The following is a 25,061-nucleotide window of genomic DNA, read 5'->3' on the forward strand; positions in this document are numbered from 1 at the left end:
ATGTATGAATAGTTATAGTAGACAACTACAGAAAAGGATTTTTTTTTTTCTTTTGTTTGCTTCATTTATTAATAAAAAAAAATTTGTTTTGTGGTTCATTTGGCCTGGCCTGGGGCGCAGGCGGAGACCCTGCGCAGATAGAATAAAATAGATATTTGAAGTGGAAGTGAGAGTGGAAACACCTTGTACAATGAGGATTACTTTAGGATATCCCGCAGGATCGACTCCATGGGAAAAGGGGGTTTGTACTGGTTTATGGGTTTAATTGGAAGATGTTCTCTGTAAAGATGGGGGTGGGGGGGGGGGGAAATTGAGGTACTCGTTTTTGATGCACTTGTTTATTAAAAAAAAACATGTCCACATAATTGCTGACACCTGCATCAGCACTTCCAGTACAGTACTACTGCTTTCTTGGAAAGTATGCCATGGATGTTTTAGGAGTGTCATTTTACTCACTAGATTAAAATGGAAGCAAGGTAGCCAAAGGCATTAAGCGTGCATCTGGTAATACATTGTCATGCCTTTAAATATCTTTAGGCTATGTTCACACAGTAAAATAATTCAAAAATACAAACATAACTTTGAATGAAAATAAAACCGTGTGAACAGGTGGGAAAAAACTGTTTTACAGTGTGTTTTACGGTAATTATTGTATACAGTGTGTGCTCTGTCATCCAATATTCCAATGACTTCAATGGAGTACATTATGCTATTTTGCCTTTTACTGCATGCAAACAGGGCATTAAAAGGGTTATTTCACCCAAAAGCAAAAAAAAATAAATGCTGCCAAACCTAGCTGGTCTTACTTACCAAGCCCCCCTGAGTATTTTGAGCTGCCTCCTGTCTACTTAGCTGCCGCTGTTCCTGAGTTGCATGTATTTCTAAAAGTCAGTCTATCCAAGATGGCACCGGCCAGGAAACTACATTTCCCATCATGCAGTGCTCCCTGATTGGTCAGTTCACATACCCACCCCCTTCACTTTCTTTCATTCTCACTGGTCAACATTACTATGTGCAACTGAAAGAGCAGCCCTGACCAAAAACCAATCCCTGACAATAGGAATTAGTGACATTCTAAAAAAAAAAAAAAAAATCCTGGCATCTTTTTTTTTTTTTTTACAGTTTACACAAAGTGAGCTTCGAATTACTATTGACCAAGGCCATTATAATAAACATTGGTAGCGATTGGTTCTTAACAACCACTACCAATGTCTAGCAGGCATAGACTGTTGGGACCCGTGCTGTGAGTCCTGACACTACTACACCCACCCCACCCCAGCTGCCAGTCAGCCTCCATGGTGATGCCCCATCGATCTGTGATACCACACCCCGTGTTTCTTCTTCCCCCAGCCATCAGGATAACAGCACAGTAGTGGGCTGTCAGCTGTGCTGGGTGTCAGAGTGGCAACACCACGGGAGCGGGCTTGTCAACTGTGCAGGACACGGTTGTGTGCTGGGGAGTGGAAGACTCATCTGTGTCACATCTGCCCTCCATATCTTCCTTTTCAGGTTTTTTTCCCCATCGTTTCCCCCCAATAACTTATCCTTGGGCTACAATATTAGAGTATGTAATATTTACAGTTTTATTTGAATTCAACTCCTCCACCTTGGTGCATGTTTGTCAATAAGTGTTCTATGTCTGAAGGATTCATTCACATCTGTGCCCATCTTGTTCCTTGAGAGCATAAATGAGTGCAAAACCTCTTTTGCTCGTACAACTTATCTGCAAACATTTATATGGAAAAATACATAAATGCAAAATCACTCAGATCTACTCCAAATATACTCACAAATCTTTATTGTGTTTTTGGATGTTTTTCCCATTCATAAGTTGCATGGCATCTTTCCATATTATTTTGGGTAAATCAAGCGAGATTAGGAAACATATGTTTTGTTTTTTGCTTCAGATATCAATCTGTACACAATTCATTTCACATACTATACAATATAATGCAGCCCAAGAATAGCTTGCACACCAATGGGCCCAAGGGAAGAATGAGGTACCAGCCATATAGCATCACATTGTTAGCACATACATGGCCTCAAACAAGCCAAATGAATCTAACTACAATCATTTTATCGGCCAATATGGTAGAAAAAAACTGAACTGAATAGTTTAAAGGACAAAATACAACTAGGTAACTGTCCATCAGACAATTTACTAGACAAGATATCTAAAGATATCACAATTGATCAATATATTAAATATGATCAAGCATAACCTGTCCAGTGATCCAGACGATCTCTCAATATCAATACGAACTGATATATATGATAAATGCTTTTTCTTTTTGGTGTGCAAGTAATCTAGTGCATGGTAAAAGCACTTTCTGTATAGTAAAAAATATTTATATAGCTTTTAAAAACACAAGAAACATGGTTATGCATTTATTTGTGGACAAAAGAACAAAACAAATTAGATATTCATAAATGAAATGGGAAAAAAATTGGGAGGGGCATTCAGTAGATGGGCCTCTTCTAGTATTTCACCAAGGCAGTTATAATTACAGTGGCAATTTTTATTTCGCACAATGGCATAAAACAATTGCTAAGAAGCCAACGAATCAAATGATGAACTGTTCTTCAGGTGTACGAGACTGATCACGATAAAATGTGAGAAGCATCGGTCACCATCTAGATTGGTGCCCATAACACCACAGCCAACAAATAAAGTGTTTAGTGGAACCAGTGAAGCTCCCACCTAGACTAACTTTAGAAGACGGATTGTGTTTGAGTAACCATGATAAATTACAAGAAAAAAAAAATCTAAAAAAAAAAAAAAAGAAAATTACAACCAACTCAAATGCTTTAGATTGCCAACTTTACAGGCAAAGAATATTTCTCTGTTTAGATGTTCCAGAACATCCAGCATTGTCGACCTCTACTGAAAGGATATAAATACTTTAAAACTGAAAATACATTTTATTGGAGCCAAGGAAGAGATTCATCTCAACAGGAGGACTTCACTCAAATCAAAAACATCAAACTAGAACAATCTGCAGCAATTGGAATGGAAAAAAACGCCCCCAGCTCAAATCTGCAGAAGAAAGCAAACGGGAAGATTACTTTAGTTATACCATTCCAGCACAAATAGTACACAGCAAATAACTGACCGATTTTCTTATTGGAATAGAGAATCATTAGTAATCTGTCCCTTTCCCTTAGTTGTTTCCTCCAACCTTTTTTCTCCTGTGTCCCTGGATATCCTCTGCTGCTGCTTTTTGGATTTGCGTTTATTCAGATAAAGAACTTCCAGGTCACAGGGGTCAGCAGTGACATCACAGGCAGCTCTGTAAGCCTATAGCCCTACCCCTCTGTGAATCTAGCTCCACCCACTCTACCCATAGGCAGGGAAATGTCTCTCAGTGGTTAATGCTGCTCCCTTATATTACTGGGATCTTTGGTTCTAATATAGCTATGTTTTTTAATTCTTCAAATACTATAATAGTGGACTTTACACATCAGCAGTATGGTGGCTTAGTGGTAAGCACCAGAGATGAGCAAATTTACCGTAATAATGAAGCAAATCGCATATTATTTCTGCAATCCACTCATCAGCCTGTTTCTTTTTGACTGCCACTCTTCCCTGGGTGCTTGGAGAAGCTGGATCCACTCCTGCGAAACTTCCTAGTTTCCAAGAACTGGATCCAGTTTTTTCCAGCACCCGGGGATGTGCGGCAGCGAGTTAAAAGGCAGCAGCTGATGAGCGGATTGCAGAGAAACAATGCGCTTTGCTTCATTACTGTAAATTCGCTTATCTCTAGTGTGTAGAGATGAGCGACCCTTGAGCATGCTCGAGTCCATCAGAACCCAAACGTTCGGCATTTGATTAGCGGGGGCTGCAGTACTTGGATAAAGCTCTAAGGTTGTCTGGAAAACATGGATACAGCCAATGACTATATCCAGGTTTTCCACATAGCCTTAGGGCTTTATCCAGCTTCAGCAGCCACCGCTAATCAAATGCCGAACGAACGGGTCCGGATGGACTCGAGCATGCTCGAGGTTCGCTAATCTCTACTAGTGAGCACTATTGGCTTACTGCTCTGGGATCAAAACTTATTAAAAAAGGTAGATGACGTTTTTCCTCTTGGAAATACTGTGTAAGGTAAAGAAACCATATGCATATAGACAGGGACAGATAAATGTTACTGGAGACTCCACCATTTTATATCAGGTGGTATCTGCAACCTCTGCAGTGTGTCAATTACTTATAACACCTAACACTATTTTCCTGGAGTTCTGAATCTTTTAGCTATTGTAGGACTACAAATCCCAGCACACATGTACATGTTAGGAGTTGTAGTCCTGGAATACAGACTACAGGTGGGTGGGGTTTCAGAAGGGCGGGGCTTACATGAGCCAGGATTCTGTTACCTCACCAATAAATAGAATGGTGACTGACATGAGCAGAAGTCTCTTTCTGTATCTCTCCTTTCTGTATTACAGACATCAGCATCACTAACCCTGTACATCTTTTCAGTACAATATTGTTCCTTTATTTATATAGCTCCAACCTATTCTGTAGTGCTGTACAGAGATTGTAGTCACTCATACCGGTCCCTGTCAACATGACAGTGAGACAGAGGTGCATTTGCAAGATTGCTTTCATTTGCATTTCCTATCACCTAACAAAAAGTTTAGGTGATGAGAATACCCCTTTCAATACTAAGAGATCAGTGATTTAGAAAGTCAGTAGTTATTCACCTGACTTGAAATTCCATAACATCCATTATAAGACACTTACATCATCAATATCTTCATCATCATCACCAATGTCATCAAATTGGATTTCATCATCATCCCCAGGGCCAAATGTGTCTGTTTCATTAATTTTAGCTAAAAAACAAACATATCTTAGTACAGGTATTGCATTCCAGCAACTAAGTAAACTGCATGAAACAAGTGCTGCAGTTCCCTTACCGTGCTCTGGAAGTTCACCATACGCCTTCAGACTTCTGGCTTCATCTGCATTATACTTTAGGATAACATCAGCTTTGTTGTCCTGGAGGAAGAAATTACGTTATGAGTACACACTCTAAATAGAAAAAAAGTTATAGGGTTCAGAATATTGCAATGCAAATGTTCACAGCTAATTACATAAAGTTCCATAACTTTTAATTTTGCACTACAAATAATTTTGTTTACACTACATTTTATTGTAAAAAGTGTGCCATGTACATACAACTGGCTAGCCAAGTCTGCAGCAGATATGCTACGCATGAATATACCCCAAGGGTGCCTTCACACATACTGACTCGCAGCAGAAATCTCGCTGCAAGTTTTGCAGCGAGATCCACTATGAGCTAAGGTCCTGTGACTATTTATGTAATTCAGCTGCCCCCTTAACCACTTCATCAGCTACCGCACTGTCTGTATATACATTACCTGTCTCCTTACTGCACGGGGTCCCGGATTCCTGCTCTCCCGCCCAGCCAATCTGTGGTTGCAGCTGAGCAACACACCGAATGGCTGGGCGGCAGAGCAGGAACATTAAAGCTGGAACTTTAATGTTATCAACTATAAATGGTGTAAAATGTAAAAAAAAAAAAAAAAAAAAAAAAAAAAAAAAAATTCCAATCATGAAAAATGGTGAAAAAAAAACCAAGGCAAAATGTTGCATTGTAAACAAAATAAGAAAAACTACATATCATGGCACAAAAATAAGCTGTCAATCAGCTCCACAGCCAGAAAAATATAAAGAGAATCCATCAGTAGGTTAGATGATCCTCACAAAGCAGTAACGCTGAGGGTATCTTTATTATGTGTTTACGCTGTGGCATTTTGGTAAACAAGGGCATTCTTCCACTCATATTCATATGTACCTCAGTTCACAGCAGCCATGAGTGACGACAGCAGCTTAGTATCACCTGTTATATAGCAGCCAACATGTATAGTAGACCGTTAACATAACATTGCCTCTCCTGGCTGCTCAAGAGCGAGCCTTCTCATTGTGAACTTTATATTGTTCTCACTCATAGAAACATAGAAGATTGTCATCAGAAAAAGATTACTGGGTCCATCTTGTCTGCCCTTTTATTATTTCCTTTATCATCTTATATGTTTATCCCAGGCAGGTTTAAATTCAGTCACTGTAGATTTACCTACTGGAAGTTTGTTCTAAACATTTACTACTCTTTTAGTAAAGTAATATTTTCTCACATTGCTTCTGATCTTTTCCTCAACTAACCAAAAATAGAACAGGCCTTACACTACTGCCATCCCCTGACGTTTCTAGACAAACAGCTCATATTACTGCATCTCCTACTGTTGCAACTGAGCATGCCCAACCTGCAAGATGAAGCTGAACTACAGGTTGCTTGTAACCCTAGGGCAGAAACATTTGGGCCAGTGAGTGGCGAGTTATGTGGGGAGCTACTGAAAAGAATTATTTTGTTTTTAAAGGGGTATTTGCCACCTGATCAAGTTATGCCCTATCCACAGAATAGGGCATAACTAAGACTGCAAGTGTTCGTACAACTGGGGTCCCCAAGATCTCTAGAACAAGAACCCTGAAATCCCAGGTAAAAATAGCTGCAGGCCGCCGCACCATTAATTCTTTATGGAGCTGGGGCTTGCATTTTTTTTCCGGCTAGGAATTCACGGTTCACACAACTTGGGACTTCACATGAAGTACTGTAATGTTCTTTTTCCCATAGCCCGACAAACTGCTGCCATTTGTAAACATACAGTAATGCACACGGAAAAAGTGTTACACAAACTGGCATCAAGTACTGAGTTTTTGGATTTCTTAGCTGTGTATGCATCTACTATTTGTGTATAAGGCCAGTCAGTTAGCTAGGTGACCATCAATTGTTTCCCTAAAATAAAGTAAAAAATACCTACTTGATAGTCTCGTAAGCCAACCAATATAATGTCCGACGTGTTTATCCACACCTAATGGAAGAGGGGAAAACATGTTATCAAAATAACAGCATAGACTTTATAAACTGAAAATGATAATGGGTGAATATACAGTATAAATGAAGCAGACAGCTTTGTTAGCTTGGCAGTCTTCTTATCAACCTGCTGCCTTTGAACTCCATGCCACTCCAGGTGCCTGGAAAAGCTGGATAAAGTCCTGGGATACGTCTTCCAGTTTCCTAGGACTGGATTCCAGCTTTTCCAGGCACCCAGAGCAGAGCGGCATGAAGTTCAAAGGCAGCAGGCTGGTAAGTGCTGTAAATACGCTCATCTCTCCTGAAAATCCTTTAGGGTATAAACCCACACACCGTATACGCAGCAGATACGCAGCAGATTTGTTGGTACAGATTTGATGCTGTGTTCAGTTATTTAGATGTAATCTGCTGCGAGTTTGCTGCGTATCGCAGCAGTAAATACGCTGCATATACGGTGTGTGGGTTTATACCCTTAAAAGTCTATAATTAACCCTTTCAGAACTGGGCCTTCGGGTGCGTTCACACATACAGGACTGCAGCATCAAATCTGCTGCAGATCTTGTACGTGTGAACGCACCCTTATAGGGAATGTTTTACCTAGTTTTTCTTTTACTAATTAGAGGCAGATACTAATAGTTCTTTTTTTCTAATCAGTTTTATTTTCAGACTAATTTTTTTAATTTCACGTTTAGTTTTATAGGGCGAGTGGATCCACGAGACAACAGAACTACATGTAACATTTGTAGTAGTGAAGTCGGTTGTACCAGGAAGATGTATTGTTGCTTTGGTATTATGCATTATATATTTGCATAACCGATATTAAGTTTTCATGCCTGTGATAATTCCCAGCTGACTACTTACACAATTGTGTGTGATATAGATTTAACAAAATTCTGTTGCTGTCCTGTGACCATCCAAGGTTATTTACTGCTTCCTGTTTTTTAAATAAGCTATTTTTTGCTTTTGATTTAGTTAGCCACGACTGTGTTCAAACTGCAGTGTGAACAAGTGTTAGTGTAAATGTGCGGGCTCTAATTGCTTTGTTATGTTTCACATGCAGCAGGTGGTGGCTCCCTCCTTTATAGACTTGCACTTAACCCAGCTCCTACAGGTGTGTTACATAGAGTTCAGTTGCTCCTATATGCCTAGATATGTAGACTATAAAGGCCCTATTCCAACGAACAGATCTGACGACAGTTTATCTGCCAAAGATTTGAAGCCAAACGCAGGAATGGATTTGAAAAGAGGAGAAATCTCAGTCTTTCCTTTATGACCTGTTCTCTGATTATAGTCTGTTCCTGGGTTTGGCTTCAAATCTTTGGCAGATAATCTGTCGTCAGATCTGTTGGTGGAATAGGGCCTTAAGGGTCCATTTACACAGAAAGATTATCTGACAGATTATCTGCCAAAGATTTGAAGCCAAAGGCAGGAATGGATTTGAAAAGGGGAAATCTCAGGCTTTCCTTTATTACCTGATCTCTGTTTATAGTCTGTTCCTGGCTTTGGCTTCAAATCTTTGGCAGATAAATCTGTCAGATAATCTTTGTGTAAATTGACCCTTATAGTCTGAGAGGGGCCATTGCTAGTGTAGGTCCAACACTGAGGGCATCTTAATGTTATTGGTACTTTGTTTGATTAAACCGTTTGCTAAGAACCTAATTTTTTCAAAAATGTTTCTAAAAAATACTAAAATGCTATATGGCACTTGAAGTTTGCTGAAGCAACTTTCTGTTTTTGAATTACTGATACGTCCGCTGCAACCCTGGCAGCATGGTATGGACTTTTCCCAGACAATTCCTTTAAGCCAGAGGTGCTCAACCTGCAGGACTTAAGCTGCAAAGACAGGGCATCAAACCTTGCCTGTAAAACCCCTTAGATCACCTATCCATAAAAAGAACAATCAATGGGTGTCGCAGCAGACAGACTTCCTAAAGATCTAAAATTTTTCAACTACAAGTGGGTATGAGGGGAGGTTTCTGACTAAGTGCCTTTGACTTCTAAAAAATGCTAAACTTGACACACCAGAAAGAGTACTAAAGGGTTTTCTCTTACTACAACATTACATTCATAAACAGAAGTTGGTCAGCAACATGCCAGTTGTCCACCTCAGAACAATGTGTTACCCCAGTGATGCATGGCTGCACTGGGTTAGTTCCACACGTAGATCTTCTCTAAAATACTGTAATTAAGGGTGCGTTTACACCACACGTATCAAACTCAGGCCCTCCAGCTGTTATAAAACTAAAAATCCCATCATGCCTGGGCAGCCAAAGCTTTAGCTGTCCAGGCATGATGGAAATTGTAGTTGTAACAGATGGAGGGCCTGAGTTTGACATGTGCAGGATCTGCAGCAGATTTGATATCAATGTAACTAAATAACTGAACACAGCATCAAATCTGCTGCGAATCCTGTACGTGTGAACACACACTAAAGATATAAATATACAGTGGTACCTTGGTTTAAGAGCTCACAGTTTTTCAAAGCTGTGACTTGGTTTAAAAGCATTGCTTTGGTTTAAGAGCTCCCTGTACTGGGTGGGAGGGGAAGCAGCATGGTCTGCATAGCTGGGTCTACAGCTCTGTACTCTGACCCAGGAAGTCTCCCTCACCTTCCAAATAGCAGCAGATCCACTTCAGTCTGGGGCTTACATCAGGGGACAGGACTGTGGAGGTAATCTCTTCATAGCTGTAACCCCTCTCTCCCCGGACAGAGTGCTGCTGTACTGTGCCCACATCTGCCCTGCTCATTCCTTTATGCTCCCTGCAGTCTCTGTCAGTCCTTGTGTTTCCCATCCTCTCCATTACTGCACAGTAACTTATAATAGCACATATTCTGCTGTTTCTGAATGTTTGTTTCATTTGTTTTACCTGTTATTTAGAATAATAAATTTTTGGTGTGTGGAACCAATTGTCTGCATATCAGTGAGTTCTTATGGGAAAATTTGCTTTGGTTTAAGAGTGGATTTGAATTACAAGCACAGTCCCAGAACAAATTATGCTCGTAAACCAAGGCACCAGTGTATTGTACAAATAAATGTATTCTTGTAGAAGGGGCTATCCTACATCAGTCATCTGCTTGTGCCCCATAAACACTGTTATTAATGCCTCACAAAACTTAAGCTGTACAGAAAAGAGAAACTATATCACATTATAATAATTGAGTTTAGAGGCACATAATAGACTGTATGCATTTATGCATTTACTGTATGCAGAGCAACATAATCTGTACATCTCACCAGCCTTATGATATTAAATAGGACCCAGTAGGTTTGCTTTTGTAAGACCATGCTTACCTTTTTTCGCAGTTTTCCTCTAATGTGACATAACCTTTTAACACCATCAAAGCACATAGCTTCAAGTCTGCCATTCCCCAACATCTTTATCACCTGTGCATATTCTGTGTGAAACCAAATAAAAAATATAAGACAAGCTAAACATGAGAGCAACAATGGCATTTGCCAGAAAAGCAGTTATCTGTATGTTACATGTACACACACACACTAACTACGGTGAAAGGAGGGAGATTATGACTAGACAGTAAACTGTGCTTGATCGTTCCATGGCCTATTCATATTGCTTAGATAACCCTGTCCAACCTGTCCCAGGTCTGATGAAATTGAGAAACATTATGCAGCTGGAACTTGACAAGTTCCCAAAATAAATAAATAATTAGAAGATAGCGAAACAACAGTCTTAATCTTATTTACAGGCATACAGTTTTCCACATGAATATATTTAGAATAATGTTATATTTTACACCTTCGGAAGTGATTTATGCCATGTACAGAAAGCTACATATATAACCTGTTCACAAGCAGTAGACTGCTGCAAGTTAAACTTCCCTTACATACAGTACATCTAAGTGTGCTGGTTTCTGCAGAATGTGCCCAGTTCAGATTAATGGGACACTTGCAGAAATTTCTACAACAAATCTGCCCTAAGGATACATTCACTCACTGCTGGTTTGGTGCCGAAATTCTGCATTGTATTTAACATCAGCTACAGGAAATCTGCAGCATGTGAATGCATCCTAAAGATTTACTTGGATCACTGAAGAATGTCTTACCTTGCCCATCCTCTTTAAAAACCAACTCTCGCTTCTCAGACTCGTTTTCATTCTTACCACGTCTTCTATTTTTTCCTCCCTTTCCTAAATGGGGAACAAAAACATGGTTTAGGTAGTGTTGAAGTGGGCCAAACCAAAGTATAGACAAAACTGTTATTCAGACCACCACCACAAGCAAAATGCGAAAACAGTATAGGAGAAATGTGGTTCCTCAACTTACAATGGCCCCAGGTTACAATATTTTCAACATACAAGGGCCCTTTCTGGACAATCTTAACACGAGACCAGACTCTACATACAATGCTACAGACAGTAAGGAACTGGGGAACATGTGAATAACTTGATGATCAAGCAATAAAAGTGGTTATTTTAGTAGTAAAACCCTAGTATTGGTTAAGTGCATACAGCAATTGTACTGTACAGAGTCGCTACTAGACAGCCTGTGTGATTCTACATGTCCTGTACTGCTGTGTGTGTCTGGTATCTCCTCTCTATAGTATAGTGTGATATTACATGTCCTGTACTGCTGTGTGTGTCTAGTATCTCCTCTCTACAGTACACTGATACTACATGTCCTGTACTGCTGTGTGTGTCTAATATCTCCTCTATTATATAGTGTGATATAGTGATGTCACGATACCAGAATTTTGAGTTCAATACCAATACCAACTTTTTTATTTCAATACTCGATACCATTTCGATACCTAATAACTTATAAAAAAATAAAAAAAATACAAATTTTGAGGGAGATTTATCAAACATGGTGTAAAGTGACACTAGCAACCAATCAGATTCCACCTTTCATTCCTCACAGACTCTTTGGAAAGTGAAAGGTGGAATCTGATTGGTTGCTAGGGGCAACTGAGCCAGTTTCACTTTACACCATGTCTGATAAATCTCCTCCCTAAACTGCAGCTATAATTTTACACGGTTCACTGTGTGATACATCTGACATGTTATCTATATTATTCAGCTCCTACTATTACAGTGATACAATTTCTGTTCTTTTTATTTTACAACTTTTACAACAATTGCTGTGCTCTGACTCCCATAGCTTTCTTATCTTTTGGCCTGTAGGGCTGTGTGAGGGTAATTTTTATGCGCCATGATCTAAAGCTTTGATTGGTACCATCTTTGTGTATGTTTGAATATCTTTGTATATTTGTTACATTTTGATTACTTTTAATTACATTTTATTTCTGGGATGCTTAGCTGCCGTATCTAAATCTGCCTGGCCATACAGTCTGCTGAGATTCTGTTTGATCCTATCATGGATGTAATCTCTAATGTATCTAAGCCTTTCTGCTGGGAAGGGGCTGCCTGTGTCATTTCTAATGTGTGGTGTGCTGCCCAGGTCCTCAATATAAGCGGGCTGCTGTACTATATGGGATGCAGGCACCAATAAAATAATAGGGGGCTATATATAAAAATATAGCCAGTACATAACATATAGGGCAGAGGGAATAGCTTTGCCAAATTAAAAATGTAAAACCTCAAAGATTCTCAGGTAGCAGCTTATTAGGAAGGCAGCAAAGACCAAGAATTAGACATGGAGCATTATGACTGGATAACAATAACCTGTTATCACTTGGAGGCTGCAGGATTCAAGTGCTGCTTCCCCATTGACAAGTTGGATTAGCCATGCTGATAATGTGTAAGCCAAGAGTAATATCCAAGTCCATATTGCAACTGTAAGTCCCATCCAACCAGGATCACAGGGCCATAAGATGGAGTCACTGTGACTTATTAGATCTGTGGTGAATGGGACCGGCAGCTGTAACAAAAACACAAATGCTAGAGACAAAAAAGTCCATTATAGCCATTGATGAGACTCATCTCCAGCATTGTTTGTGACTCACTACTGTAGAAAGACTAGTGATGTGAATAAGTAAGAATCCATTATGTACTTTTATCTTTGAGCTCCGATGTCCTGCTATGTCAATGGGTCGTGAGGGGTTAACCCTCGGCCGTGCTGAGCTCCAGTGTGAGGCGTCCATGTGTATCGCTGAGCATTATTCACCAGGTTATCTGGAAGTTACATGGACATGCTGGTGAACTCTGACCTGCTGTGCTGCGGCCCCGGCCCGGCTACTGCTCTGACAATAAGACAGATTCACTACGAAACACCTCCCCAGCACAGCGGGGAGAGGACGACAACGGGACCGGGCAGCATGGAGCAGCAGCTGATGACCCGGGAGGTAAAGGTTCTGCACAGCAGGGGGAAGCACACAGAACATGGCCGGCGCTCAGCTAGCCGTGTTCTGTGTGCTATACTTTATGTTAAGCTGCTCTATTGCACAGTTTAACATAAAGTATCGAATACCAGGAAATCCTGGTACCGAACTGTTTTTGCACCTGGAATACCGATAGTAGTATCGATATTTCGGTGCATCGTGCATCCCTAGTGTGATATTACATTTCCTGTACTGCTGTGTGTGTCTGGTATCTCCTCTCTACAGTACAGTGTGATACTACATGTCCTGTACTGCTGTGTGTGTCTGGTATCTCCTCTATAGTATAGTGCGATATTACATGTCCTGTACTGCTGTGTGTGTCTGGTATCTCCTCTCTACAGTACAGTGTGATACTACATGTCCTGTACTGCTATTTACCTATGCCAGGATGAGTTGACAATTTGGGCACCAGGTGAGGGCTGCTTCATTTTATTTTTTCTGGGACCCTGCGTGATCTGTACAGGAACCTGAAAACACTTCAATCCTTATTTTCCTTTCAATCTTATTCTCTTCTATTTTGGGGGTTTCTAAACCAATTACAAGCTTTCCATTGAGTTTTGTTCTCATGATACAATGGTTTCACATACAATGGTCGTCTTTGAACCAATTAATATTGTGTCTTCAGGGACTACTGTTTACTTAGCCTCCATTGTTTCACTCCTGACAACTGGAGGTTACAATTTCCCTATGACTCAGGAATGTCCCTACACATATCTAGTCAATGATAACGCCATACTAAGGAAGTGGGGGCCTGACACCCCACCCATCTGCTGTGTGCATGATCCATGGCTTCAGAACAAACAGTGAATGAAGCAGACACCTCTGTTCCTTATGTAGCGACAAGCTCCTCTTGAAGTGACCAGGAGATGAGGCGCAGTAACACTGCACGGTTACTACACAAAGTACATAGCAGTCTCATTCTGTCTCTGTTTCTGTGTTGGAGCTGTAGCCTGGGCAAACAGCTGAGTGTTGGGGTCCTAGACCCCCCAGACATCTGATATTGATGGACTATCACGAGGATTGGTCACCAATATGCTGTGTTCAGAAAATCTCTTTAGTGTTTGTTCACACTGATTATAAAAACAATGTAGGTAAGAGGGACAAAGTAATATCTGTGGCAAGTGATGAACAGAGGAATCAATTTAGTTGGGAGAAACAATGGATCTATTGCAGGCACTATTGTTATTTGGTCTGGAAAGCGTTCAGTCATTTGTTTGAAAAGCCGAACAAACAACATATCAAACCTGTCTGTGGCTATACCATGTCAGCAGTCTTACTGGCGTCCAGCCTTGTCATAAGACCTGGGCTCTGTGGAGAATGTGCACCATAAATCTTATGCACACAGGTACTAGTATGGAGTTTTATCAGAAGACTTGATTATAAACATAATTTCATCAGCGAGACCTCCACCGACGGCCTGATGCGCAGCAGTTCACAGACGCAAACAAATGCCAGTCGGCTAGATGGCTGCGCCTGTTTGCATTGCATTAAAGGAGTATTGTGCTCAGTATAAAAAAAATAAATTAAATGCTAGAAAACCTTTGGCAGTCATACTCACCAAGTCCCTCTGAGTATTTTGACCTGTCTCACGCCTCTCTATGTACTTGTATACAGGCAACATGGCACTGGCGGGGAAACTACATTTCCCATCATGCAACACAGCATCATCATTGGTCCACACTTTCCCCGCCTGTCACACAAGCACATTGGATAGCTGCTAAGCCCATTACAATGATAATAATTGTAAGGGATTTAGCAGCCACCAGCAGCATCTCCATCCCTGTCACCCCGAGCTGCCCATGCACCTCTCCCTACTGGACACAATGTTCTGCAGCAGCATCACCCTCCTTCAAGGTCACCATGGGCTGCCACTTGTGGACCTAGGTAGAGGATTTCCTTATTTGAGAGTAAGAATAAGGTAATATTCCCTAATAAGACTGAATACTCCCTGGACTCTGGGCCATACACTATATGCAGATCAAGTGCCAATCTGAGAGACAAGCATGCCATCTGATGGTTCTTTTACCCATCCTGATTATAGGGATAATGTGTGATCCTGGGAACATTCATTCCCAATAATTGCCCCATGTAAGGGTGCCTTTGTATAGAGATTTATCTGACAGATCTTTGAAGCCAAAGCCAGGAACAGACTATACAAAGAACAGGTCATAAAGGAGAGACAGATTTCTCCTCTTTTCAAATCCATTACTGGCTTTGGCTTAAAAAAATCTGAGATAATTCTGTGTAAATGCACCACTGCGTTTTAGCAGTCAGTTGATGAGTGAGAAAACATGGGCATTTAAATTAACCTCCTTAGCAGAATATTGCTGTGTATGCAGGTGATGTGAGGCTGACAGTGATGAACCTAATGGGCTGAACCAACAATCTAGCGGCACAACAGGATGAGTACCCTTAGCAAGACTAGCATCTGTTCCCTGCTTTATGTCCCCTGTAAAATTATCCCAATATGTATGGGGCCTCCCAAGTATCGGGGAAAAGAAGGTTTGGCAGTGGCCAACCAATGCTTTAATGTTCAGGGGAGATAAGCCGCTGTATAATGTGTATTTGTATGGCTTACACCCCTTTACCCATTCAGATCATATACTTACCAAAGCCAAGCATGGAAGCATACGGGCAAGTTGGGAAAGAGAATGATTAGGTAAAAGATCTCATGTTGTCTGGTAAACACTTGTTTGTCAGGCAGTTGTTGTTTCCAACTAATATAGCGTGCATGAGCAGTCTATTGGATAGTTGGGGACCCCAGGAAAAATTAACTTTTTCCCTATCCGCAGGACAGAATAGGGGAAAAGAAGGAGATTGCAGGGGGTCTGACCTCTGTACCCCTCGCATGTTGACATGCAAGTTGTCCAATTCTGCTCTCCCCAGCATCTGCACAGTTGGAACATCCCTATACACCTTGGATAGCTGACAGACTGGACCAACATTAAAGGGGTTTTACAGACATTACCCAACAGTCAGCAGAAGTCCTTATATCTCACTAAAGTGTGTAAGATATGTTGTAACCCAAAAGTGGCCAAGACCAGACTTAACCCCTTCCCCCAATATGACGTCCAGGGACGTCATGAAAAGCAATGGCAGAACGCATCATGACGCCGCTGTTACCGTTATAGCGGCGATCTGCCGTTACCGGGCATTACCGGCGACGGCGCCGCCTTACATCTCCCCCCACCGTGAATCCATGGTGGGGGGAGATGAAAATGTATCCCCCAGACCCCAGATCAGCCCCCCTAGTGGGCGATCAGTATCCCTCCCCGGGCGGCCATCACATCCAAGATGGCCGCCCCCATCCCTGCGAACAAACGATGTTTGTTCGCAGGGATGGAAATGAATAAATGATCAAAGCCCCATGCTCTCCGCCACCGGAGGTAGCGGAGAGCATGGGGCAGTGATCGGGGACCCCCCCCCCCCCCGTGTGGTCCCGGAGCAGGCGATCAGCGGTATATACTATATACCGCTGATAGCCTGTTCCCAGTGCAAAAAAAAACAAAAACACTTTATCCCCTGTCACCATAAATCATAAACCCCTGCCCCCCAAGTCGCCCCCCACCCCCCCAGTCACCCCCTTCCCCATATACATTACCTGATCCTGGAGCTCCGTCCTCCTCTGCGTTCAGGCCAATTCTGAAGTGCGCATGCGCTCCAGAATCAGTTATCTCGGAAAATTTAAAGTGACAGAGACCAATTTGGTCTCTGTCACTGAACTATGATTACTGTGATAGAAAATATCACAGTAATCATAGTAATATAGTGAAAATGAATGTATAAAGTACAAAAAGTGAAAAACATACAAAAAAATAAAACACACACTTTTCATTATAGTAATAATTGCAGTTTACTCCCAGGTTGCCCGTGACCACCCCAGGTTGCCCGTGACCACCCCACATTACCTGTAATCTCATTTTTTTATTGTATTTTAGTAACTGCGCTATTCTAATAACTATTACTAGCTGCGGTTTTGCTCCAGCAAATTGGCGCTCCCTTCCTTCTGAGCCCGGCTGTGTGCCCATACTGTGGTTTATGCCCACGTATAGGGTACCGTTTTACTCAGAAGAAGCTGCGTTACAGATTTTGGGGTACGTTTTTTTCTCCCATTCCTCGTGAAATTGAAAAATTTTAAACTAAACAAACATATTATTGGAAAAATTCGAGTTTTCCAATTTAACTGTCTTATTTTGAATACTTTCCTCTAATACCTGTGGGGTCAAAATGGTCACCACACTCCAAGATGAATTCTTTGAGGGGTGTACTTTCCAAAATGGGGTGACTTTAGGGGGGGGGGGGGGGGGGGTTCTATTCTGCGGAATCTACAGGGGCACTGCAAACGCACCTGGCGCTCAGAAACTACTTCAGCAAAATCTGAACTGAAAATGCTAATTGGCGCTCTCTTCCTTCTGAGCCCCGCTGTGTGCCCATACAGAGGTTTATGCCCACATATGGGGTACCGTTGTACTCAGGAGAACCTGCGTTACAAATTTTGGGGTGCGGATTCTCTCATGTTCCTTGTGAAATTGAGAAATTAAACTAAACTAACATATTATTGGAAAAATTCGAGTTTTTCATTTTTACTGTCTAATTTTGAATACTTACTCTAATACCTGTGGGGTCAAAATGCTCATCCTACCCAAAGATGAATTCTTTGAGGGGTGTACTTTCGAAAATGGGGTGACTTTTGGGGGGATTCTGTTCTGCGGACACTACGGGGGCTCTGCAAACGCACCTGGCGCTCAGAAATCTCTTCAGCAAAATCTGCATTAAAAAAAGCTAGTTGGCGCTCCTTCCCTTCTGAGTCCGGCTGTGTGCCCATACAGTGGTTTACGCCCACATATGGGGTACCATTGTATTCAGGAGAACCTGTGTTACAGATTTTGGCATGCTTTTTGTCTCATGTTCCTTTTGAAAATGAGAAACTTTAATCTAAACGTATATATTTGAAAATTTTCATTTTCGATTTTTTTACGGCCTAATTGTGAATACTTTCCTCCAGCCCCTGTAGGGTTAAAATGCTCATTATAACCCTAGATTAATTCTTTAAGGTGTCTATTTTCCTAAATAGGGTCACTTATGGGGGTTTTCAGAATACCAGACTTCTAAATCCATTTAAAAAAAAGAACTGGTCCCTAAAAAAAAAAAATCTATTGCGACCCATATTAAGGCAAAATAACGTACAGCTTTGTGGTATTGTAGTTGTTAACCCACTGTAATTGTATTATTGTAGAAGCCCCCAGTGACTGACAACTGCTAGGGATTTTGTTAAGCTGCCTATACACATTTGATAACCACCTACTGAACCCTTGTGTGGTCATCAGCTCCCTGTGTGTTCTGAAGAGCAACAGTAATCTACTGCCAGAGCCACAGAGAGGTGGACGATCTCCCTGCAGAATAAAAAGATCAGGCATGTTGGGATCGAATCTCCTACGAATACATTGCCATATGTGTCAGACTTTCTTAGGGCGTCATCACACATATTTAGCTGAAAGATTTTTGAAGCCAAAGCCAGGAACAGACTAAACAAACAGGTCATAAAGGAAATAGAGATTTTTCCTTTTATCAAATCCATTCCAACGATGGAAACCTGTCAGACCCTATAAGTCAGATGGTTGTCTCCCAGTAAGCAGAGGATCTTTCCCAATGCGGGGCCTAAGACAGGGCAGAACAAAAATTATTACATTGGTGTCCACTTATTAAACAACCATAGTCAATCGAAAATTGTTTCACTGTTAAAGGGGTTGGCCACTTTATAGTATTCGTAATTGTACTCACTGTATATACTGACAGCAGCTTCCTGTGTACTTCAGAGCTAAAATCAGTCTCCCCTCCTCCAGGCTGTGCTGCTCTGCTTTGTGGTGATTCTGTTCATAAGATGGCCGACATGGAGGAGGATATGACCATGCCCCGCCTCGCAGTGTCCAACATTGAGTCTGTATCTGCTTATGGTGGACACTGGGGGCCGGAGCATGGTTACATGCTCCTCCATGGCAGCCATCTTATGGACAGACTCACCACAGAGCAGGATAGCTCAGCCTGGAGGAAGGAAGTCTGACATTAGCTCTGTAACGTACACAGGGAGCTGCTGTCAGTACATACGGTGAGTACAGTCACTAATACTGTACACTGAGCAATATTACTATAAAGTGGCCAACCCCTTTAAGAATTATCATTATCTATGTAGATTTTGGATGGGGTGAGTTTCATCTCTGCATTCTAAGCTGGGTAACACCCTAAGGTGTAACAGTGTATAAGGATTCATAACTCAGCAGATTCTTGCTGACTGACTAGTCACATGACATTAGAAGTAAACATTTTTTCAGAGATGAAAAACACAGGGGTACTGAAGCCCAATAAAATTTTATTAAAAGTAACTTGGTAACAAATTGAAAAGATTCTAACCTGCTGTCCTGTTCCCATAGGGTATAAAACAAGGATGAAGATTTTCCTATCACCATCCTCAGAGCCTTTTTCAATTTGCAAATCCTGCAGTGTGGCACACCGGGGGAGGGATGGCCACCTACAATGCACAGATCCCTCACCCCCTCCTCATGAATATTTGTGTGGTGTTCTGTAGCATCGCACCACCACTGCACAAAATCACATTTACTTATTGAGTAAACTGAGGATAAATGTAAAAAAAATTAAAAAAAATGACCTTCATCCCATGTGTTATGTTGACATAACAGGTTGAACTGTTCTAATCTGCTGCTAATTGTACCATCAGTTACATCGCTTTGGGTTTTTTACCTTAAAGTGACTGTACCACCAGGCGCAGGCTGAAGCACTGGAGGCGGCCGACCCACCCTTAGTGGGAGGAAACCCTAGCCCCTCTATGGTTAGGGTTCCATTGATTCTAATAGAGTCACATTATAGAGGGGCAGGGGGTTTCTTCCCACTAAGGGTAGCTTCACACGTACCGACTCGCAGCGTTAATGCTGCAACTTGGGGTCAAGCTGACTCCCTCGTACTCTCTCCTCTTTCAGGCCAACTTCACCCCCTTAAATCACCGAGGTCTCCCGGTTGCTAAATTCATGGACGCACATACCTATCTCGCTCATAGGCCGCATTAATGCGATAAAGATGGCGATCCTGCCCAAATTTTTGTACCTCTTTGAGACCCTCCCTGTTATGGTACCCCGCCCTTTGACGTATCCAGGCCCTTTTCCTCAGGTTTCTCTGGAAGCAGGGACGCCACAGAATCCCCCTCTCGGTCCTCACCTCGCCACTTCATAGAGGCGGGCTGTCACTACCTGACATATCCCACTACTATCTGGCCGCACATCTGCGCACTATTCCTACCTGGGCGTCCCTCCGTTCCTACAAGAGATTTGTGGAAATTGAGAAGCTCAGGATAGCCCCTATCCATCCCTGCGCCCTCCTTTGGGCACCACGTCGTGTCTTACCAGACTCGGCGCTTCTGGCTACCATGGCCTTCCTTGTATCTATTTGGTCCCAATGCCATTTTAAATATGGTCTCTCTGCCCCTTCTTCCCCACTCAAACCCTTCCTCTCCACCCCCGACTTCCCAGTCAGTGTCACCTCCTCCATGTCCCAACCCTGGTCCGCTGCGGGCCTGTTCAGGTTCTATGACCTAGTCAACCGGACATTCCCGGATTTCTCAGCGCTGCAAGAGAAGTACGGTTTCACACAGCGCACTTAATTTTTCCTATCTACAGATCCGTGACCTCTTCCGCTCCCGTTTGGGCTCGTTAACCTGCCGGCGCCCTAGCCAATTTGAGTTCTGTTGTTTGAGAGGTGCATCCTCCAAAGGGCTGATTTCAGACCTTTACCGTCTGCTCTTTCCGGCAGACCCCCCGGGACATGGCTACATGCACAAATGGGAGCGGGATCTTGGCCTTACGATCACGCCATCTACGTGGCAGGTGGTGTGGCGTAAAGCGGCCACTTCTTCCTTATGCACACAATACAAGGAGGCTCAGTACAAACTACTTAGGCGATGGTACCACACTCCTCACCTCCTCAATAAATTTAACCCTGCTTTTCCCAACACATGCTGGCGATGCCTGTCTGCCCCCGGGACACTGCACCACATATTCTGGGACTGCCCCCTGATCGCCCCGTATTGGGCAATGGTCCAAAGCACTGTAAGAGGTCCTCGAGATTCAGGTCCCACTGACCCCCCTACACTTGCTCTTTAATGTCCCCCTGAGGTCGATCGGGACACGCGCTGCCAAGATGCTCCTTCATATCCTCACGTATGCAAAGTGCCTTATTTCTCTTCACTGGAAGAGTACCTCCCCCCCCCCCCCCCGTCCTCGCCGGATTTGCTGACGAGGATTAGAGATGTCCGCAGTATGGAATCCCTCACGGCCATCCTGAATAATGCCGGAGATAAGTTCAACGAGGTCTGGGCGCCGTGGGATGCGTTCTGGGACAGACGTCTGAGATAACTCTCCCCCTTTACCCTTCTCTTTCCCTTTTCCCTCTGATGTTTTTGTCACCCCATCTCTCACACTGCCTCCACTTTTTCTTTTCTTTCTCCTTTTCCATCCCTAGTCCTACTCCAGAGTAGGGTATGTCCTCAACCTGCATTTCCTGGGGGTCCTAAGGTATTTCCCTTGCCCTATTATCAGTCCCTAGGTCACTCCTGACCCTCACCCACCAGGTCATGCACTCTCAGTGTTTATCAGCCCGGGCTTTTTGCCCTCTACAGATCCCTTTCCGGACAATTGCTTGGTTCAAGTTTGCAAATTGTTAGTTTTATTGCTTACTATTCATATTTTCCTTTATCTCCCCATGGGCTCTCTGATTGTTCTTGCTGCCCATGACTATGTCAGTTTTCTTCTTTTGCCTGACTCTGTTATGTTTTCTTATATTTGAAAATCTTAATAAAAAGACAATTATTAAAAAAAAATAATGCTGCAAGTCAGCTAGGTCCTTGCAGATCACTAGTCACTACATACACGCAGTGGTTTGAATGACCGCTGCGTGTATGTAATTCTGCTGGCCGCTTAACCCCTTCAGCTGCCGCTCCGCTCCCGCTCTGTATACATTACCTGTCCTAGCTGCACGGAGTCCCGGCGTACTGCTCTCCTGCCCGGCCAATCAGTGGCTGCGGCAGGACAACACACTGATTGGCCGGGCGGGAGAGTACGCCGGGACCCCGTGCAGCGAGGACAGGTAATGTATACAGAGCCGTAGCCGGGCGGCAGCTGAAAGGGTTAAGCGGCCGGCAGAATTACATACACGCAGCGGTCGTTCAAACCACTGCGTGTATGTAGTGACTAGTGATCTGCCAGGACCTAGCCTAGTGGTAGTCACTATAATGGATCGGTGCCAGCACGGGGATGCTGGTGGTGCTTTTTTTTTTTTTTTTAACCACCTGGTTCCCGTGCACAGAGAATCCCTGTGCCAGCACCAATCTATTAAGGTAAAAAACCCAAGATGATGTACCTGATGTTACATTGGCTATAAATAACGCATACTCACCTGCCAGTCTGAAGGGCCCAAGTGTCACTGCTCACCACTTCCTGTGAGGCCTAGTCCCTGGAGGCAGCGCCCCCCAGCTAGTCACAGGGCAGAGGGAGGCCTCCCCTTCTCCAGCCTGCTGCTGGGGCTGGAAATATCTGTCGGTGATCGCTCCCATGTGACCGGTCTCCATCCGGTGAGTGGCCGCTGTGTAGCCGCACGGCAGCTGGCAGTGCTGCCCCGTCATACCCCACACAATGGCGGCCCCCGCTCACCTCTCCCCACCCCTACCCGTGGTCACCATACCGCGCACAGCGACCCCTAGCAACGGTCACCCGCCGCCCGCTCCCCCGGGCCTCACCTTTATTCTTAGGCATGGCGTATAGCAGCGGCTGCTTCCCTTGTACAAGAACGGTTCAGTGCTCAGGACGAGGTGGAGGTTTCCCGGTGCTCGGGCGGTGACGTGACTCAGAACGGGATACACACGGCTTTCTGCTCGGTCTCCCGCGTGCGTAAGGAACCGGCGTGCACTGCCGTAAGAGAGAGAGCGTCCTCACGTCGGAAGCAGCGATGAAAGAACAGTGTGACGTGAGAGTGCTCCCAGCCAATAAGGGGAGCGCTCGCGATTTTTTTTTTTTCCCTAAATAACTTTATTGGTAAGATCACTTTTATACAAAATAACTGGAAGTTTAATTGAGGTTTTTAATGATTTTTTTTATTTTATTTTAGCTTCTTTTAGTGTCAGATGGAGTGATATGTCTCAGCCTTCAATACAAGAAATCACAGGAAAGTGGTGTTATCACTTCATAATAATTTATATATAGCACCAACAGATTCCGCAGCACTTTACAATTCAGGGGGGACATACGTAGACACAAATCAGACTTACACATGTAATTATCAAACCCTACATGAGGAGTGAGGGCTGTTTACCGCTCCGTGTAATAAACGATCAGACGATGAAACCATCATTTCTTTAGGTTCACGCCGACCTCACATCGGTACGTGTAATAGCGAGCGTGGCTGACGGCTGATAATTATAGTGTAAAATAATAAATATTGTCACCTTACCACATTCCCGGGCGTCCTCGGAGGCCACTGTGTGCCGAGATCGGCCACTCAGTCAGTCACTGGTCGCAGCCTGCCTGGCTAAGCGGCAGGCGGCCTGTCACTTAATACAAGTTAATATGTATTATTTTACACTAAATGTAAGGGCTGCACAGACATTGCTAACGATGCTCATGCAGCCCTTGCTGCCGTTAATCGGTCCATGTAATAGCTAAATAAACAAGCACTGATCTAGTGTTTATTATTGGGCCGTGTAATAGGACCCTTAGCTAATGCATTCCATAGAATCGGTGCAGCTCGGGTAAAGTCCTGAAGATGGGAGTGAGAGGTGCAGATAAAGGAGGATGTTAGATGTAGGTCATTAGCAGAGTGCAAAGCACTTGTAGGCTGGTAGACAGAGATAAGGGAGGAGATGAATGGAGGTGCAGCACTGTGGAGAGCTTTGTGGGTGAGCAGGAGCAATTTATATTGTATCCTGTACTTATAAGGGAGCCAATATAGTGACTGGCACAGAGAGGAGGCATTGGTATAGCGGCTAGACAGGGAGATGAGCCTAGCTGCTGCATTGAGAATGGAGGGGAAGAGTTTAGATATGAGAAGGCCAATTAGTAAGGAATTGTGGTAGTCAAGGCGTTAATGAATCAGAGCGACAATGAGAGTTTTAGCCAATTCGACAATAAGGAAGGGACGGATTTTAGAGATGTTTTTTAAATGCAGGTGACAAGAACATTAAAGAGAGTTAAGATGGGGAGTGAAGGACAGATCAGAGTCTAACATAAACGGCGGTGGGCTTGCTGTGTAGGGGTTATGGAAATGTCAGTGGGGGGTCAGTTATAAGAGGGAGGAACGACAAGAAGTTCAGTTTTAGCAAGATTGAGTGTTAGGTATAGTGAGGACATAATGTTAGAGATGGCAGACAGACAGTTACTGTTGTTCTGTAGAGGTGTGGGGGTGATATCACGGGAGGAGGTATAGAGCTGGGTATCATCAGCATAGAGATGGGACTGAAAACCAAACTTATGATTTGTCCAATGGGTAAAGTGTAAATTGAGAAAGGGAGAGAACCCAGGACTGATCCCCGAGGAACCCTTTTGTCTTTACCCGTTTGTCTCTTAAGTTGGTATCTCTCATATAAGACATTAAATAAAGGGTATTCTCCAATCTCTCGTTTATCCTGGAATCCCTCTTATGTCAAATGTCAGTATTTTCTAAGGACTTGTGAGATTCAACCTGACAAGTCATTGTATATAGAGACAAAAAGAATCCTATTCATTTCTTTCTGGGACTGAGAATCCTGCATTAACCTCCTCTTATTTACAGTATGTTTTTCACCCAACAGAAATTCCAAAAGGCGGAATC

At 43.0% G+C, this 25,061-nt stretch overlaps 1 protein-coding gene across 1 annotated transcript; it reads right to left on the reverse strand.

Annotated features, from left to right (window-relative positions):
• Positions 1-1,783: 1,783 nt before the first annotated feature.
• EIF1AX (eukaryotic translation initiation factor 1A X-linked) lies at positions 1,784-23,204 on the reverse strand. The gene is made up of 7 exons (XM_069944395.1): positions 22,996-23,204; positions 10,963-11,046; positions 10,190-10,293; positions 6,844-6,894; positions 4,921-5,002; positions 4,745-4,836; positions 1,784-3,037 (listed from the first exon to the last, which is right to left on the reverse strand). The coding sequence occupies exons 1-7, from the start codon at positions 23,009-23,011 to the stop codon at positions 3,032-3,034; spliced, it is 435 nt and encodes a 144-aa protein (XP_069800496.1). The 5' UTR covers positions 23,012-23,204; the 3' UTR covers positions 1,784-3,031.
• Between the last annotated feature and the right edge of the window lie 1,857 nt (positions 23,205-25,061).

This window comes from Dendropsophus ebraccatus, chromosome 11 (assembly GCF_027789765.1).
Source record: "Dendropsophus ebraccatus isolate aDenEbr1 chromosome 11, aDenEbr1.pat, whole genome shotgun sequence".
Lineage (NCBI taxonomy): Eukaryota > Metazoa > Chordata > Amphibia > Anura > Hylidae > Dendropsophus > Dendropsophus ebraccatus.

Bases quoted from the DNA above. Each gene is read 5' to 3' on its own strand.
- EIF1AX (XM_069944395.1), bottom strand. The intron at 10,294-10,962 runs GTAAGACATTCT...GGTTTCACACAG, and splicing joins TTTTAAAGAGGATGGGCAAG to AATATGCACAGGTGATAAAG. The intron at 4,837-4,920 runs GTAAGGGAACTG...TTTGTTTTTTAG, and splicing joins TGGTGAACTTCCAGAGCACG to CTAAAATTAATGAAACAGAC.